Raw genomic sequence first — 18,433 nt, 5'->3', positions numbered from 1 at the left:
AGCTGAGGAGAGCAGAGGGGCTGACACTGGGTTTATGATATTAAGGAAGTTCTATATTTATAAATCATAGCAAAAATATCACTGATAACTCCTATTTGCATTTTTATATTTTCAATCATTATAAGGTCAGATGTCTCGGCCTAAGAAAATTTGTTCATTATTTCCTATCAGGATGAGGTAAGAAAATAAAATAGACCCTAAATGTGTCCTCTCATAGCCCAAGGCTAGTGTATTACATGTAAATGATATACAAAAGGAACCGTATGAATAGCCTAGTGCATTTCTGAGAACTGCTTTGGGCAGTGCAGATCCAGGATCAACCCCATACTCAGAAAGAGTACTAAAAAAAAAGTGCATTATGAAAGAAAGATGTAGAGTAGTAAAAAGAATCCAGTATTCTGTAACTAAATTCCAATTATAAAACTTTTACTAGGATAGAGGATTTCAATTATTCTGGCAAAAAGGCTGTTGATGAGATTTTTGATAATGGGATAAACAGGTAAGGTATCTGCTTTTTTCCAATATCTTAAAACATCCTAGTAACAGACTGATATCTTCCAATATGGGTCAGCACACATCTGCAGTGGACAAATTCACATGATATCACAAGCAAGATGTCTGTGTCCAATGACACCCAGGTCCACCCCTCCTCCTTCCTACTGCTGGGAATCCCAGGACTAGAAAACATCCACATCTGGATTGGCTTTCCCTTTTGTGTTGTGTATCTGATTGCACTCCTAGGAAACTTCACCATCTTGTTTGTCATCTAGACTGAGCACAGCCTCCACCAGCCCATGTTCTACTTCTTGGCTATGCTGGCTACCATTGACCTGGAACTGTCCACAGTCGCTGGCGCTAAGATGCTGGGCATATTCTGGTTCAGCCTCAGGGAGATAATTTTTGGTGGCTGCCTCACTCAGATGTTTTTCATTCACATCTTTACTGGCATGGAGTCAGTAGTCCTTCCTGCCATGGCTTATGACCATTACATAGCTATCTGTAATCCTCTCCATTATCACACAATCCTTACTAACAAGGTAGTAGCTCTCTTTGGTTTTGGGGTGGTGGGGAGATCTTTCCTCTGTGTATTCCCCTGTGTCTTCCTCATCTTGCGATTGCCCTTCTGTGGACACCGAATCATCCCCCACACATATTGTGAGCACATGAGTCTTGCTTGTCTGGCCTGTGCAAGTATCAAAGTCAACATCATATCTGGTCTGGGGGCCATAGCTATCCTCTGTTTTGACATCATGGCCGTTGCCCTGTCCTATGTCCAAATTCTCCATGCTGTTTTCCATCTCCCCTCTCCTGAAGCCAGGCTCAAGTCTCTCAGCACCTGTGGTTCTCATGTCTGTGTAATTTTGACCTTTTACACCCCAGCTCTCTTCTCATTTATGACACACCGCTTTGGCCAAAATGTTCCCCACTACATCCATATCCTTCTAGCCAATCTGTATGTAGTGATTCCCCCAGTGTTCAACCCTGTCATTTCTGGAGTTAGGACTAAGCAGATCTATGAAAGGGTGCTCAGAATATTCATTTAGAAATAGTAGATGAATACCTCCAGGTTTTGTCCAAAGGATTAAATGTTAACATGCAGGCATCTGAGGAATGGGGAGAGGGCTTGAAAAGGATAAATGAGGTAAGGCCATGACCACTTAACGGGAAGAGTGTGTTTTTTTCATGTATTTCACCAATCTTGGAGTAAAAATAGCAGCTTTGAATTCTAAATATTAAGGTGGATGAGTAACAATTCTATATGATTATTTTGAAGCTGAATATAAGATATGTTCACGATTCCCTCAGATCTAAGTTGTCAAGTTACAGAAGACAACTTTCCACTTCCACTATGGGCACCAGATAGTCCCTCTCCCTTCCCCTTCTCTTTCTCTTTCTCCCTCTGGCTCACTCTCTCCTTCTCCTTCTCCTTCTCTTTTTCCTCCCCTTCCTCTTCCTCCTCCTCCTCCTGCTTCTTCTGCTACTCAACTTCTTGCTTTTTCTCTCTCTTTCACTCTCCAAATTTCTCTTTGTCAGCCTGCTACAATGTGTCTTACTATAGCTTTCTCTCTCTCCACTGCCCTCCTCCGACCCTAGTTCAGTACTCCATTTCATTCAGTCTCAAAGTATAAACAGCCTTTTCTTATTGGTTTTACTGAGTAGGTGATTGACTGAATTAATTGAGGAATTAGCAGTAAGAAGTATAATGAAAGACAGGAGGATAGGGGACTAAGCAGAAGTAAAATGCATTCTAATAGATATTAGAAACTCAGTATGTTTAAAACTAAATACATAATCATCTCATTAAAAATATTCCCCATGTGGATTATAGAACCATTGTTCATCTAGAAGCCAATGATGGGTAAACTTTGGTCATATCAAATGTCTCTATCTTCCTTTTAAGAACAATTTCTTAATTGACTGCTGTTATTTGTACACTTTGGCTGTAAAAGTAATTTGTCTTACAAAAACTGGTTGTGTATTTCTTAAGAAAATAAAGAGGTGCCAGCCTGGTGGTGTAGTGGTTAAGTTTGCGTGTTCCACTTCAGCAGCCCGGGGTTCCCGGGTTCAGATCCTGGGCATGGACCTACTCACCACTCATCAAGCCGTGTTGAGGCGTCATCCCACATAGAAGAACTAGAAGGACCTACAACTGGGCTGTACAACTATGTAGTTGGTCTTTGGGGAGGAAAAAGAAAGAGGAAGAATGGTAGCAGATGTTAGCTCAGGGCCAATCTTCCTCAAAAAAAAAATCAGAAATATTATCAAATATCTTAAACAATATAAACAAATTGTTTGAAATAGTTTTTTAAAGAAATTTAAAAAAAAGAAATCATAGAATCTCTGCTATAAAATATGTTAAGACTGAAACATATAGATCTACAAAATACTCCCAAGTCTCAGAATAGGAAGAGATTATTTCTATTCAGGGAGTGAATACATGCTCAGGTATCATGTATAAGTTAATGACTGGGATGGGCTCTTGGGACTGCTTTTCTATTAAGCACACAAAGGCATTTCAAGAGAGAAAATAACATGAGGATGCTCAGAGAGATTTGATAAACATTGTTTTTGCAGATTCATGTGTAACGTACAGCAGAGTAGTTAATACAGAGATTGAAGTGGGGACCAAATCTGATAAGACAGGTTTAGATCAGATCATGTACCAACTATTTTCTATGTCAAAGGATTTAGTATTTAACTTATAATAACTAGCTCTGTGACACTGGGGTTTCTCTCAAGTGTAAGCTGGAGGCCAATTATATATACATATTATTTTTAGCGAGGAAGTTTGGCCCTGAGCTAACATCCACTGCCAATCTTCCTCTTTTTGCTTGAGGAAGATTGTCCCTGAGCTAAAATCTGTGCCAATCTTCCTCTATTTTGTATGTGGGACATTGCCACAGCATGGCTTGATAAGCAGTGTGTAGGTCAGCACCCGGGATCCAAACATATGAACCCCAGGCCACCGAGGTGGAGTGCGCAAACTTAACCACTACGCCACCAGGCCAGCCCCCAAATTAAATTTTTTAAGAGGAAAAGAGGTAATATGCATAAAATGTTAACACTGCAGCTGACACTTAGCTTTGACATAAATTGTTAGAGATTATTCTTACTCTCATTGTCTCAGAGACCATTGCTTTTTGGACCTGACTGAATATTTTTTGTTTTCACGTTATTCTCAAATTTAATTGGAAAGTCTATCCCTGCTGTATTTTTAGTTAGAACTATAAATAAGTAGATATTCTAATATCCTCAAAGTACAGTGATGCACTTTGAAGACTATTGGTGAAGAGTAAGAGAGAGGTGCTCACAAATTTAGGTAGGGTATCAAAACATAGTATATTCGAAATCAGTATGACCTTAAATGTGAAATTAATAATAAAAAACAAATAAATTATTGAAAATCTTATATTAGCTAATGCTTCTAAACTCTCATGTATTAGGCACAGTTTCAAACACTTTACATATATTATTTGATTTCAATATCACAGCAATCCTATGGTTTAGGATGTTATTTCTATCCTGATATAACCGCTGAGGAAAATGAGACATGCAGACATAAAGTACTTTGCCCAAAATCACACAGCTAATAAGACATGGAGCCTGCGTTCCAAACCAGCCAGTGTGATTCCACAGTTCAATGTTTATAACTATGCTACAATGTAATAATATGTATCATCTTTAGTGAATTACTTTAAAATATTTTACTTGCATGGGACTTTTTTCATGATTCAGTGTTAAGTGAAAAAAATGCAAGTTATAAAATTATATACAGTATGCAAAATATCAAGAAAACATAATTGTCACAAATAAATTTTCAATATTTCCAACTATTTATTCCTAACCAGTGAGATTTTGGAAGTCTTGGTAATTGTATAAAATGTATGCTGTTGAACATATATAATTTTTATCATTACATTTTTATTATCATTAATCCATGAAAAAATAAAGGAAGAAGGTTAAAAGAAAGTAGAGTTGAACATCTACTGTTAATTATTTATTCTATTCTGCATTTTTCTGATTAATTGTTAACCTTATTTATAAATGAAACCTTATTATTGCCAAGGTTCCAAAATACACACAACACTCCTGTATTTCACATCTTCTTTGTTGATCATTACTATTCCATTTCTAATACCCACATGAAAGAAGACACTTTGGATTTTATCAAAGTTAAAATATTTTATTCTATAAAGAAACCATTAAAAAATGAAAGGGAAAACCATAGACAGGGAGAAAGTATTTATAATACACAGTTCTGACAAAGGTCATGTAACTGAACTCTATAAAGATATTCTATAACTGAATAATTAAGATATTTTTAAAAATGTGAAAAAATGAGAAAAAACTTGGACATGTACTCATAAAAAGGTATGTAATATCCAATAAACCCAAGATAACGTGTCTAGAAATTTTAATCTTAAGAAAAATGTAAATTAACTCTTTAGTAAAATGCCTTTTCGTGCCCCACTAGATAGGCACACTTAACAAAGAAAAGATTGACCATATGAAAGATTATTAGTGACAATACAAATAGGGAACAATTTAAAATCTAATAAGTTGATGGTGTGGATGAAAAATATCAATTTAACAATGTTAAATATGCATTATGATACATCTATCCTATGACGGGAAAATTCCACTTGTAGGTATTTAACCAGGATAAACGGAAGCATTTATCCATAAAAAAAGCAAATATTAGAATGTTCATGGCAACTTTTTTCACGATACTGTCAAAGGAGAAACACTGCAAATACACTTCAACAGGACAACAGATAAACGCACTGGGGCATATTAATACAATGAAATACTACTCAAATATAGAAAAGGAAAGAAGTACTATATACACTACAACATGATAAATAGAAAAAAATGCTTTTCTGAGTAAAAAATGCTAATGGAAAAGTACTCATATTCTATGCCTCAATGGATCTAAATCTCAAGAATAAATGGGAAAACGCTACAGTGATAGAAATCAGAATTGTGTTTGTCTTTCTTGGGAGACAAGGCAAGTTGTATGGGAAAACTTTCTGGAGTATGGAAAATAAGCATACTCAGAATTATGTGTTGGCTACATGAGTACATTCACTTGTCAAAATTCATTAAATTGTACACAAAAGATCTATGCATTTTGCTACATGTAAATTATTCCTCAAAAAGTAAACAAACCATATACAAAATACTCCAGAAAAAAATAAGTTCTGAATAAGATGGACTATCTACTCCTTTGAGCTGATGAGGACTAAAGTATTCCCCCAGAGTCAGGACCCTAAAAAAACTCTACTATTCAAAATCAAGTTTGGAATGGGACTTGCTGCATCTCAATGAAAGCTGAAAAATACTTCTGGGGTTAAATTTTTGATGCTAATACTTTCATAAAGGTTCATGATCATAGTTTACAGCTCACGTTATCAACCTCTGAACTGAAATGATCCAAGCACCTGATAGTCATTGCCTTTCTCTTAGATATCCTGAAATTCCAAACAGATGTTTAATTTTTATACTGGAGATCACAGGAATTTTGGTAGAGATCATTACAAAACTTCTAGACAAGAGTTGATTTGTAGGTACTATGATGGTGAAATTTATAAGAGATAGGATAAAGTAAGCGAGAGAGAGAGAAACAGGAAAAAGGAAACATAAAAAAAAGGGAGAGGAAAAGGAGGTAGGGAAATGTTACACTTAAGTTAGATCTTCAAATCTATATAACACAATACATACAAAAGTGAACCAAAATGTTCACAGTAAGAAAACAAATCAGTCCAGAAAGAATTGAAATAAACAAACAAAAAAAACTATTCAAACGTTTATGTCTATCATCTTCAAAAAAATATTAAAAATTTATAATAGGCATTACAATAATTGAAAAAAACAACCAGTTAAATAGGAAGACTCATGAAATAATTATTCTAGTCAAACTTTATAATTATTGATCACAAATAAAGTGGGAATCCTAAAGTATAACTTTAGAGAACTTCCAAATAGTACTGAATAATTCACAAGAGATATAATAAAGAAGAACAAGGGCCGGCCCGGTTGCTTAGCGGTTAAGTGCGTGTGCTCCACTACTGGCGGCCTGGGTTTGGATCCCAGGCGCGCACAGACGCACCGCTTCTCCGGCCATGCTGAGGCTGCGTCCCACATACAGCAACTAGAAGGATGTGCAGCTATGACATACAACTATCTACTGGGGCTTCGGGGGGGAAAAAAAAAGGAGGAGGATTGGCAATAGATGTTAAATCAGAGCCGGTCTTCCTCAGCAAAAAAAGAGAAGGATTAGCACGGATGTTAGCTCAGGGCTGATCTTCCTCACAAAAAAAAAAAAAAAAGAGGAAGGAAAAAATAAAATTGAATAGCTGTTGAACTACATTTAGATCAATAGAGCATAAATTAAGAGTTTCTAAAATATTATTTATAGGATTTTTAAAAGAAGAAACTGGATAATAGAGTGAGGGAGCTATATTAGACATCATGGATGAGAACTTTCTAATTACAAAAATACTTATAAATAGTCACATCAACAATTTATTCAAAATAGTTACCAGAATATAATATAAAATTAAACCCCCCAACTGCATTACAACTTCAATTGATCAAAGATAAAGAGAAAAATAAAAGAAGATATTTGGAAGAAAATTCAGAAACCTAAAAAGGAAAAACAAATGGCCAAATGTAAAGTTCTTAAAGGCAACAAAAATTCTAGTTGAGAATGAAATACTATTTTTTATTATTCTGAAGAAAAATAATTGTCAATTTCAGAATTGATTCACAGCTAAATTGTCATTTATGAGGGTGAAGAGAATACATTTCCAGAAGTAAAAAATATGACGAAAATTTTACCTCTCATATATCGATACTGGAGGGATACACTTCATGTTAACCATTGACCGCATATAAAATATAGTATACATACACTAGAACAATTATCTTCTCATTCAGGGAGCGAGAGATACACACATATACACATATATATATACTCACATAAACCTGAGAAAGAGAGAGAAAATTAGATCCATAATTCACTGGACAATTCTATGCTATGTTACACTAAAGTAATCCTGTTAACACTCATATCTTAAGTTAGGTTCCTGTGGAAGCATAGCCTTAGGCAAGGACTTAGGATCATGTAGTTTATTTAGAAACACAGGAAGCACAGTAAATGAGTGGGGACAATAAGATAGGAAAGGAAAAAAAAAAAAAAAACTCCAATAAGATTGATGTGTTGGTTACCATCTGGGCAACAATGTTGTACTAGGGACTGGGAAGAACTGGAATGAACACACCTCAGAATTGACCTTATGAAAGATGAGAGGCTTATAATTGCTTTAAAAAATTGAAAATAAAATAAACACAAAATATCAGGATAATGGTTAAATAAAACTTTTACGTATGTGAAATGCAATGATAAACACCAAAAAACGATTATCAGAATGGATATATCTCAAATCAAAAATATTGTGTGAAAAATGATGTTGCAGAAAGATATATTCGTAATGATTTCCTTTATACAAATTTTTCAAGGAAAAAACTAGGCTGTATGTTTATGAATACATCTCTCACTTATAAAAAATAGGACACTAGGGGGGGCAGGCCCAGCAGGGTAGTTGTTAAGTTTGCACGCTCCACATCAGCGGCATGGGGATCATAGGTTTGGATCCCAGGTATAGACCTACACACCGTTCATCAAGCCGTGCTGTGGCAGTGTCCTACATACAAAATAAAAGAAGATTGGCACAGATATTAGCTCAGGGACCATCTTCCTGAAGCAAAAAGAGGAAAATTGGCAACTGATGTTAGCTCAGGACCAATCTTCCTCACCAAAAAATAAATAAACAAATAAATAAATAAGAAACATGCATGGCAATCCCTTACCTCAAGTTTAGAATAATGGTTATACCTAGAAAAGAAGGGACAATAGCTATCTTGGGATTTGACATCATGGCCATTGCTCTCTCTTATGTCCCAATTCCCTGTGTTGTTTTCCATCTCTACCCCCATGAGGCCAGGCTCAAGGCTTGAAGCACCTGTGGTTCCCATGTCTGTGTAATTTTGGTCTTTCATATCCCAGCCTTCTTCTCTTTTATGATACACCGCTATGACCAAAATGTTCCTCACTATATCCATATGCTTCTGGTCAATCTATATGTGGTTATTTCACCAATGCTAAACCCTGTTGTCTATGGAATTTGGACCAAGCAAATCATCAAAGGGTGCTGAGAACATTCATTTGGAAATAAGCTTCAGCTTTTGTCTATTATAACCAATCTAAAATTGTGTAGACAATAATGATTTAGCATTTTTGATTAGCTAGGGTGAAAACATAGGAAATTTATTTGACTTCCTCCTCACAATGTTTTAGCCCAGTCAGAGAGTGAAACTACTTATAAAAATTAACTCAAAATGGATTAAAGATGTAAATGTAAGACCTGAAACCATGAAACTCCTAGAAGAAAACATAAGAGCAAAGCTCCTTGACACTGATCTTAGGAATCATTTTTTGGATATGATAGCAAAAGCACAGGCAATAAAAGCAAATATAAGCAAGTAGGACCATATCAAACTCAAAAGCTTCTGTACAGCAAAGGAAAAATTTCTAAAAAATGAAAAGACAACCTATGGAATGGGAGAAATTATTTGCAAACTACATATTGGATGAAGGGTTAATATCCAAAAAATATAAAGAATTCACACAGCTCAAGAGCAAAATAACAAATAACCCAATTTAAAACTCATCAAAGGACTTGAATAGACATTTTTCCAAATAAGACATACGAATGGCTAACAGTCATATAAAAAGGTGCTCAACATCACTAATAATTAGGGGAATACAAATCAAAACCACAATGAGATATGACCTCACACCTAATAGGATGGCTACCACCAAAAAGACAGGAGGTAGCAAGTGTTGGCAAGGGTGCAGAGAAAAGAGAAAGCTTATACAGTATTCATTGGAATGTAAATTGGTACAGGCATTATAGAAAACAGTATGGAATTTCTTAAAAATTTAAAAATGGAACTACCCTATGATCCAGAAATCCCACTTCTTGGTGTATATCCAAAGGAAAGGAAATCAAGAGCTTGAAGAAATATGTACACCCCCATGTTCATTGCATTGCTATTCACAGTAGCTCAGATACAGAAATAACCGAAGTGTCCATTGAAAGATGAATAGAAAAAGAAAATATGGTATAATGGAATATTACTCAGTCATAAAAAGAAGGAAATATTTGCTAGAAGACATTATGCTAGGTGAAATAATCCAGACACAGAAAGACAATTAACTGGAAGATCTCACTTTTATGTGGAGTCTAAAAAAGTCAAACTTGTAGACCCAGAGAGTAGAACGGTGTCTAGGAGTGGGAAAAATGGGGAGATATTGGTAAAGGGTACAAACTTTCAGTTATAAAATTAATAATTTCTGGGAATCTAATGTATAACCTGGTGATTATAGTTAATAATACTGTATTGTAAACTTGAAATTTGCTAAAGAGAGTAGATCTTGTCTTCTTGCCACAAAAAACAAAAGGTAACTATGTGAGCTGATGGATGTGTTAACTTGATGGTTGTAATCATTTCATAATGTATAGACATATTACATCATCGTGTGTACACCTTTAAAAAATCACATTGTACAAGCTAAATACAGAAAATTTATATTTCTCAATCATACTCCCATAAAGCTGGAAAAAATAGTTAATTTAGAATTCTATATCTTATAAAAACCTTAAAATCAAGATGAAGTTATTTTAGGCAAAGTAAAAGAAAACACTCACTGCCAGCAAAACTGCAGCAAGGAAATATTTCAGTTTTTGCTTCATACATGAGTAAAATGATTACAAATTGAATTTTGAAATGCAAGGAGGAATGAATAGCAATAGAAATAGTAAATATTTGGGAGCATTTAAATAAATATTTACGGCCCAAAATAATAATTGTACGTGTATAAGTTTTAAAATTTATAAGCAGTAAATTAAACCAATAATAATATATGTCAGAAAGTATATAAATGAACTAAAAGACTGCCAATTGATATTAAAATTTAATAAGTTTCATAGGCAACTGTAGGGTAATGACTAAAGTAATTATAAAATTATGTATAAAATCAAAGCAAAGGAGACTTACAGTAATAATTAAAAATAATTTAAAAAAAGTCTTTCTTGTGAAAGATCTATAGCTCAAATAGAAGTAAAAGATAGAAAATATAAGATAGTAAATTTAATAGAAAAATAACAATAATTATGTTAAATGTGCACGAAATTAGTTGTGTATTTAAAATATTAAGATTGTCAGGTTGCTTTAAATATAAATTCTTTGATATTTATAAGTGAAGACAAATTTAATTATCAAGATAACAAAAGGCTGAAAGAAAAAATGGAGAGAGCGAATACAGACATATTTTAACATAATTTTCACAAGGCATTTCTCTGACTTAAGTTTCATAAAATTGCATATTGAACCTCATGTGTATTACATGTCATTCCTTTTCCTTTCCTTGTGTCTGTAATAATATTTTCTTCACATGGTCATATACCTGCTTAGTTCTGACTCCATATGTGACAAGGTTGAGCATCGGTGGCACTACAACATGAAGAGTGGCCAGGAGTATATAGATAGAGAGGGGGACATTTCGGCCAAAGCTATATGTCATAAAGAAAAGAGAGCTGTTCTCAAAAGCATGAGAACCATATATGTTGAGGGCCTTAAGTCAGGACTCACTGGAAGGAAGATGGAAAGTACAGAGCATCTGAACATAAGAAAGGGCAATGGCTATGGTGTCAAACACTAGATTACAAATGGCACATAAGCCATAAATAATATTGATCTTGATGCTGGCACAAGACAGGCAAGCAAGACCCGTGTGCTCACAGTAGGTGCGGGGAATGACATGATTCCCACAGAAGGGCAATCACAAAATGAGAAATACAAATGGAATAATGGAAATAAATGGCCCCACTAACACACCAAGACCAATTACAGAAACAATCTTATTGGTCAGAATGGTACTGTATCGGAATGGGTTGCAGATGGCAACATAAAGGTCATAAGCCATTGCCAAGAGGACTGCTGATTCCATAAGTGTGAAGCTATGAATGAAAAACATCTGAGTGAGGCAGGCTTCAAAGATGATCTCTCTGAAATTGAACCAGAAGATCCCGAGCATTTTAGGAATGGTAGCTGTAGAGAGACCCACATCAACGGTAGCCGACATGGCCAGAAAATAGGACATAGGCTTGTGTAGGCTGCTCTCAGCCTGGATCACAAACAGAATAATGAAGTTTTCTATGAGTGCAATCAGGTACACAGCACAAAAGGGAAAGCCAGTTCAGATGTGGTGTGTTTCCATTCCTGGGATTCCCAGCCACAAGAAGGAGAAGAGATGAAATTGGGTGTCATTGAGAAGCAACATCTTATTTGGTAATGCATTAAGTCTTCAGAAATGTATGTTCACCAAATCTATGGGTCACCAGGTAGTTTCTCTAACATTAAGTTAACATAAGAACACTTAAATTTCTACCTTCTCTATCGCAATCATAAACAACAGAACCCTCTTTCAGTGTTGACCAACTTAAGGTTTTGCTAGCCTCTAAATATAGTGATGGCAATAATTCCAGTTGATTGAATGACAATACACAGGAGGAATAATAACTATTGTATACACACACAAATTCATCAAAATTTATGCCCAAATATTAAAAATTACTTTAAAGCATTAAAATTGAGCCATCTGTTGGTATTTAGTCATTATTATTACAAAATAAGAAAGGGAATAATAGTGAAAACAGCAACATCAACTACCACTTAGTGAGGTGCGGCCTATTATTTGTAAGACTTTTTATCAGACTGTTCAAAAATCATTTCTAATATTAAAATAAACCCCTCTAAGGAGAACATTAATATTCCATATTTTACATATAAATGATCTAAGGATCAAAGAGATGAAAAGGCTTGTTTGAAGTTTGAAATACTTTTCATGGAAGGGCTGGGAAAATAAGCTAGGGAGAAAAGTGTTGAGTAGATACGGAAGGAGAATGGAAATAAAGGAAAAGATAATGTGTACCTTACCTACGTTACATATACAGATACCACACACACACACACACACACACACACGCGCATAATACTCCACACATATTATACAAATACACAATATTTTTTAAAACTCACAACATCCATCTCAGTAAAATATGTGAGTGTTTCTCATTTATACCTGGGTCAATTATAACTTTAAGAGTTTAAGATACATGTCAAAATGTCAATCAAAAACTAAAGAGATAAAAGCATTAGGAGCATTGTTAAATTAGATATATGGTAATTCAATGATTTTCTAAGTTACTTACACCCCAATGGTATGTCTTCATGTAGCTTGCTTATAACATTTGATAGGGGAGTATTTCAAAAGTATTTCAAAAAGGGAGTGGAAAGGGAGAATATGGGGAAAGGAATAAGATCTGATTTCTCATCTTTATAAATCTTTATTTCCCCAGGGACATTAAACATTTTTTTCTTAGATGATTGCTAAAGAGTAAATTTTGTAAAACCCTAGGGGCAGCATATAGCTTCTATAGCTATATGAAGGTGGAAATGAATAGTCTTGAACTTGTTGACAAGGCCTTCAGGAATTACAAAAGTTTAAATGGAGCAAAGTTACAATGAGATGGATGTGTCAAAAGAAGAGTTGTTAGTAGTCTTAATTATCTTCAAAATCAAGGATACCTAAATCTTGTGTTTAAACCCTCTTGAAATTTTACTTCTTCTCACAGGTATTCTATCTATATGATGTTACCATAGAATCACCTTGATATTTTCTCCCTGACTCTCTTCTATTTGAATTGGTAAAAATATAAGTGTTATATCCAAGTTTCTAATGAACAAAAGCATGTAAACAATAATGGAAATTTCTATCACTCACATTTTTAAAAGTATCCTTCAAGACATAATTTAGATATATTCTTAGGGCACTAGTGAATGACCTCATTCAGACTTGATCTCTTCTACTTCTGTGTGCCTACAAATTCCAATACTAAGCTGTATTACAGCATTAGTACAAGTATCACTCATGTTTACATGTCTGTACCTAACTTAAAATGTGAACCACTTACCAAATGTCCATCAATAGTAGAAAGATAAATATAGTTTTGCATATTTACATAGTAAAATACTATACATATGAACAATCTATAACAGCATTCCATAACATGGAAGAATATTACAAAATAATAATGAGAGAAAGAAATCAGTCACATATAAAAGTTAAACCAGTAAAAACTAGAGGGGTGACATCAGCAACTTGGTGGCGTGAGCTATTCCCTTTATCTCTCCCTCTTTGAACTACGACTAAATGGTCATTCATTGACCAACGTAGAAAACCCACACAGCACAACAGGAAGCCTGAGAAACCCACCTCTGAAGGTGGATTTACTGGCCCTCCAGGAAGTGGTGGAGATATGTGAGCACTCGTTGCCCTTTCCCAGCAGCCCTGTGCATGTGCATGGACATTTTCTGGCACAAAAGCCAATAGTACCACTGTGCCCCTAAAGTAGGAATATGCCCCAGGGCTACTGTAGGAAGACTCAGTGGCAGATTTTAGCCCACTCATGATTGCTTTCCCAGTGGTGGGGGAGCCCACTGTGCCACTGCATTGTCAAGGAGTGTCCCTGGCTCAGTCCCCATGAGGAAACCTAGTCAACTAAGCACAGCAGCTGGCAGACCACAGGAAGAGGCAGCGGCAGATCTATGCTCCTAGGTGAGCAAATTCCTGGCCCCCCGAGCATCCATAGTAGTGCAGAAGCCCAAAAGTGGGAACACACCCAGTGGCAACTGTCAGAAGAGGCATCAGCAGCCTTTATCTGGGTTGTGATCACTTTCCTAGCAGTGGGGGAGCCCACCATGCCCCCGCCAAGGAGTTTTCCTGGCTCAGTCCTCAGCAGGAAACACCTCCCACTAAGCACAGTGGCCGAGGTGACTGCAGGAAGAATCGGCAACAGATCTGCACCAGGACAAGTGCGTTCTTGGCCTGCATGAGCATCCATAGTACTGCTTCACCCCAAAAGTGGGAATGTGCCCGGGGATGACTGTAGGAAGAGGTGGTGGCAGTCCTTAGCCCACTCTTGATTATTTTCCCAGCAGTGGTAGAGCCCACTGTGCCCCTGTGACCCCAAGGAGTGGCCCAGGCTCAGACTGGTGAGGGAGCTCCACCCACCAAGCACAGACTACACACGTGCCTGAAAGCTCACCTGGCCTACACAAGTGCCCATAGCCCCACAACTTCCAGCAGAAGGAGAGAGATCAGAAACTCAGCTCCTGCTTCCCGCTAGCAGTAGCAGGTGGAATCTGTGAACTAATACTATTACAGATGTGCCAAGAAAAGATTAGTTCATCAAACACCATGACAAACTACAGCAACAATTCAGACCAGAAGGAAAATGACAACTCTCCAGCAACCAACTCTGAAGACATAGAAATTAACAATTTATGTGACAGAGAATTCAAAATACTTGTCATAAAGAAACTCAATGAGTTAAAGAAAACTCAGAAAGACTGTTGAATGAGCTCAGGAATAAAATTAATGAGAAGAAGGAAAACTTCACCAAAGAGATTGAAACTATAAAAAAAAAACAAGCAGAAATTCTGGATATGAAAAAAACAATTAATGAAATTGAAAAAATCAAGAATGCTTAAAAAGTAGAGCTGATATTATGGAGGAAAAAATTAGTGATTTAGAACAGAGAAATATAGAAATGCTTCAAGTGGAGGAGAAGAGAGAACTAAGATTTTAAAAAAATGAAGGAATTCTTTTAAAAATATCCAACTCAATTAAGAAAAATAACACAAGGATTATAGGTGCGCCAGAGGGAGAAGGGAAGGAGAAAGAAGCAGAAATCTTGTTCAAAGAAATAATAGCTGAGAACTTCTCAAATCTGGGGAAGGAACTGGATTACAAATACATGAAGCTAATAGAATGCCTAACTACGTCAGTACTGAAAGATCTTCTTCAAGGCATATAATACTAAAACTGGAAAAAGTCAACAACAAAAAAATAAATATTAAGGCCAGCAAGGCAGAAGACAATAAATTACAAAGGAACCCCTGTTAGGCTTTCAGCAGATTTCTCACAGAAACCTTACAGGCTAGGAGAGAATGGAATGATATATTCAAAATACTGAAAGGCAAAATCATTCAGCCAAGAATACACTATCCAGTGAAACTCTCCTTCAGATATGATGGAGAAAGAAAAGCTTTCCCAGATAAACTAAAGCTGAGGGAGTTCAACACCACTAGACCTCCCCTACAAGAAATGATTAAAGATGCCCTCACAATGGAAACAAAAAGGCAAAGGTCTATAAAGTTTTGAGCAAAGATAAAAATAGACAGACAAAATCAGAAAACTACAGCTCTCTTTTGGAACAGGGAAGCAAATATTCAAACAGAACCTAAAAGATAAAGAGAAGGAAAGCATCTAAAGCAACTATAAAAACTTCAACTTAGTCACAAACTTATAACACAAAAAAGAATCATTTGTGATGACAATAACTCAGAAAGGGAAGGGCAATGATATGGAACATGCTTAGGCTAATGGAGACCGGAGGCTTTGTGAAAATGGACTATCTCATCTACAAACCTCATGGTAACCACTAAACGAAAAATCAGAGGAATGCCAGAAATCACAAACTGAGAAAACTTCCACAGAAAACCACCAAACTGAAATGGCAGTCAGAAATACAAATGAAGAGAAACAATGGAAACATAGAACAACCAGAAAACAAAAGACAAAATGGCATATTAAGCCCTTACATATCAATAATCACCCTAAATATAAATGGATTTAATTCTCCAATCAAAAAACACAGAGTAGTTGATGGAATAAAAACCAAGACCCAACAATATGCTGCCTCCAGGAAACACATCTCAGCTCTAAAGACAAACATGGGCTCAAAGTGAAGTGATGGAAGATGATACTCTAAGCAAATGACAAACAAAGGAAAACATGTGTTGCCATACTTATATTAGACGAAGCAGACTTCAAGATAAAAAAGACAATGAAACACAAAGAGGGGCAGTATATAATGGTAAAAGGGAAATTCCACCAAGAGGACATAACACTTATGAATATATATGCACCTAACACAGGGACATCAGAGTATATAAAGCAACTATTAACAGACCTAAAGGGAGAAATCAACAACAACACAACAATAGTAGGGGAACTCAACACCCCACTTATATGAATGGACAGATTATCCAGACAGAACGTCAACAAGGAAACAGTGGAGTTAAATGAAACACTTGATCAGATGGTCTTAATAGATATATAACGAACATTCCTTCCAAAAACAGCAGAATACACATTCATCTCAAGTGCACACAGATCATTCTCAAAGATAGACCATCTGTGGGGAAACAAGGCTATCTTCAACAAATTTAGGAAGACTGAAATCATCTCAAGCATCTTTTCTGACTACAATACTATGAAACTAGACGTCAACTACAAGAAACAAATTGAGAAAGTCACAAATATGTGGAGACTAAACACCAAGCTACTGAACAACCATTGGATCAATAAAGAAATCAAAGGAGAAATTAAAAAATACCTGGAGACAAATGAAAATACAACATACCAACTCTTATGGGAGGCAGCAAAAAGTGCTTATAGGGGGGAAATTCAGAGCAATACAGGCCCACCTCAACAAAAAAACAAACAAAAATCTAAGATAATTAATCTTAAACTACACTTAATAGAACTAGAAAAAGAAGTACAAATGAAACCCAAAGTCAGAAGAAGGATGGAAATAATAAAAATTAGAGCAAAAGTAAACGAAAAAGAGACCGAAAAAACAGCAGAAAGGATCAATGAAACTAAGAGCTGGTTCTTTGAGAACATAAGCAAAATTGACAAACCTTTAGCCTGACTCACTAAGAAAAAAAGAGAAAAGGCTCAAATAAATAAAATTAGAAATGAAAGAGGAGAAATTACAGTGGGTACTCCTGAAATACAAAGGATTATAAGAGAATTCTATGAAAAACTATATGCACACAAATTGCATGACCTAGAAGAAATGGATAAATTCTGAGACTTGTACAACCTCCCAAAACTGAATCAAGAAGAAATAGAGAATCTGAAAAGACCAATCACAAGTAAGGAGATTGAAACAGTAATGAAAAACCTCCCCAAAAATAGAAGTCCAGGACCAGATGGCTTCTCTGGAGAATTCTACCATACTTTCAAAGAAGATTTAAAACCTATCCTTCTCAAACTATTGCAAAAAATTGAAGAAGACGGAATGCTTCCTAACTCATTCTATGAGACCTACGTTACCCTCACCCCAAAACCAGATAAGGACAACACAAAGAAGGAAAATTACAAGCCAATATCACTGACAAACACAAGATAAGGACAACACAAAGAAGGAAAATTACAAGCCAATATCACTGACAAACACAGATGCAAAAATCCTCAAGAAAATACTGGCAAACCGAATACAGCAATACATTAAAAGGATCATACACCATGATCAACTGGGATGTATTCCATGGATGCAGGGACAGTTCAACGTCCACAAATCAATCGATGTAATACACCACATTAACAAAATGAGGAATAAGAATCACATGATCATCTCAATAGATGCAGAGAAAGCATTTGACAAGATCCAACATTCATTTATGATAAAAACTCTGAATTAAATGGGTATAGAAGGAAATTACTTCAACACAATAAAGGCCATATATAAGAAACCCACAGCCAACCTCATACCCAACAGCGAAAAACTGAAAGCTATCCCTCTGAGAACTGGAACAAGACAAGAGGGTCGACTCTTTCCACTTCTATTCAACATAGTACTGGAGCTTTTGGCCAGAGCATTTAGGCAAGAAAAAGAAATAAAAGTTATCCTAATTGGAAAAGAAAAAGTGAAACTCATGCTTTGCAGATGAC

General features: G+C 35.8%; 1 protein-coding gene and 1 pseudogene across 1 annotated transcript; one reads left to right on the top strand and one right to left on the bottom strand.

Moving 5' to 3' along the window:
- The first annotated feature begins 614 nt into the window (after window positions 1-614).
- Window positions 615-1,544, top strand: LOC101396819 (olfactory receptor 52E2-like). Its single transcript, XM_014790208.2, is given in 1 exon segment — window positions 615-1,544. A coding segment is annotated over 1 exon segment (930 nt).
- A 9,431-nt stretch (window positions 1,545-10,975) lies between these two features.
- Window positions 10,976-11,908, bottom strand: LOC106802409 (olfactory receptor 52E2-like; annotated as a pseudogene).
- Between the last annotated feature and the right edge of the window lie 6,525 nt (window positions 11,909-18,433).

The sequence above is a fragment of the Ceratotherium simum genome, chromosome 7 (assembly GCF_057802395.1).
Source record: "Ceratotherium simum simum isolate JZ-2026a chromosome 7, ASM5780239v1, whole genome shotgun sequence".
Lineage (NCBI taxonomy): Eukaryota > Metazoa > Chordata > Mammalia > Perissodactyla > Rhinocerotidae > Ceratotherium > Ceratotherium simum.
This window is presented reverse-complemented; position numbering and strand designations above follow the sequence as displayed.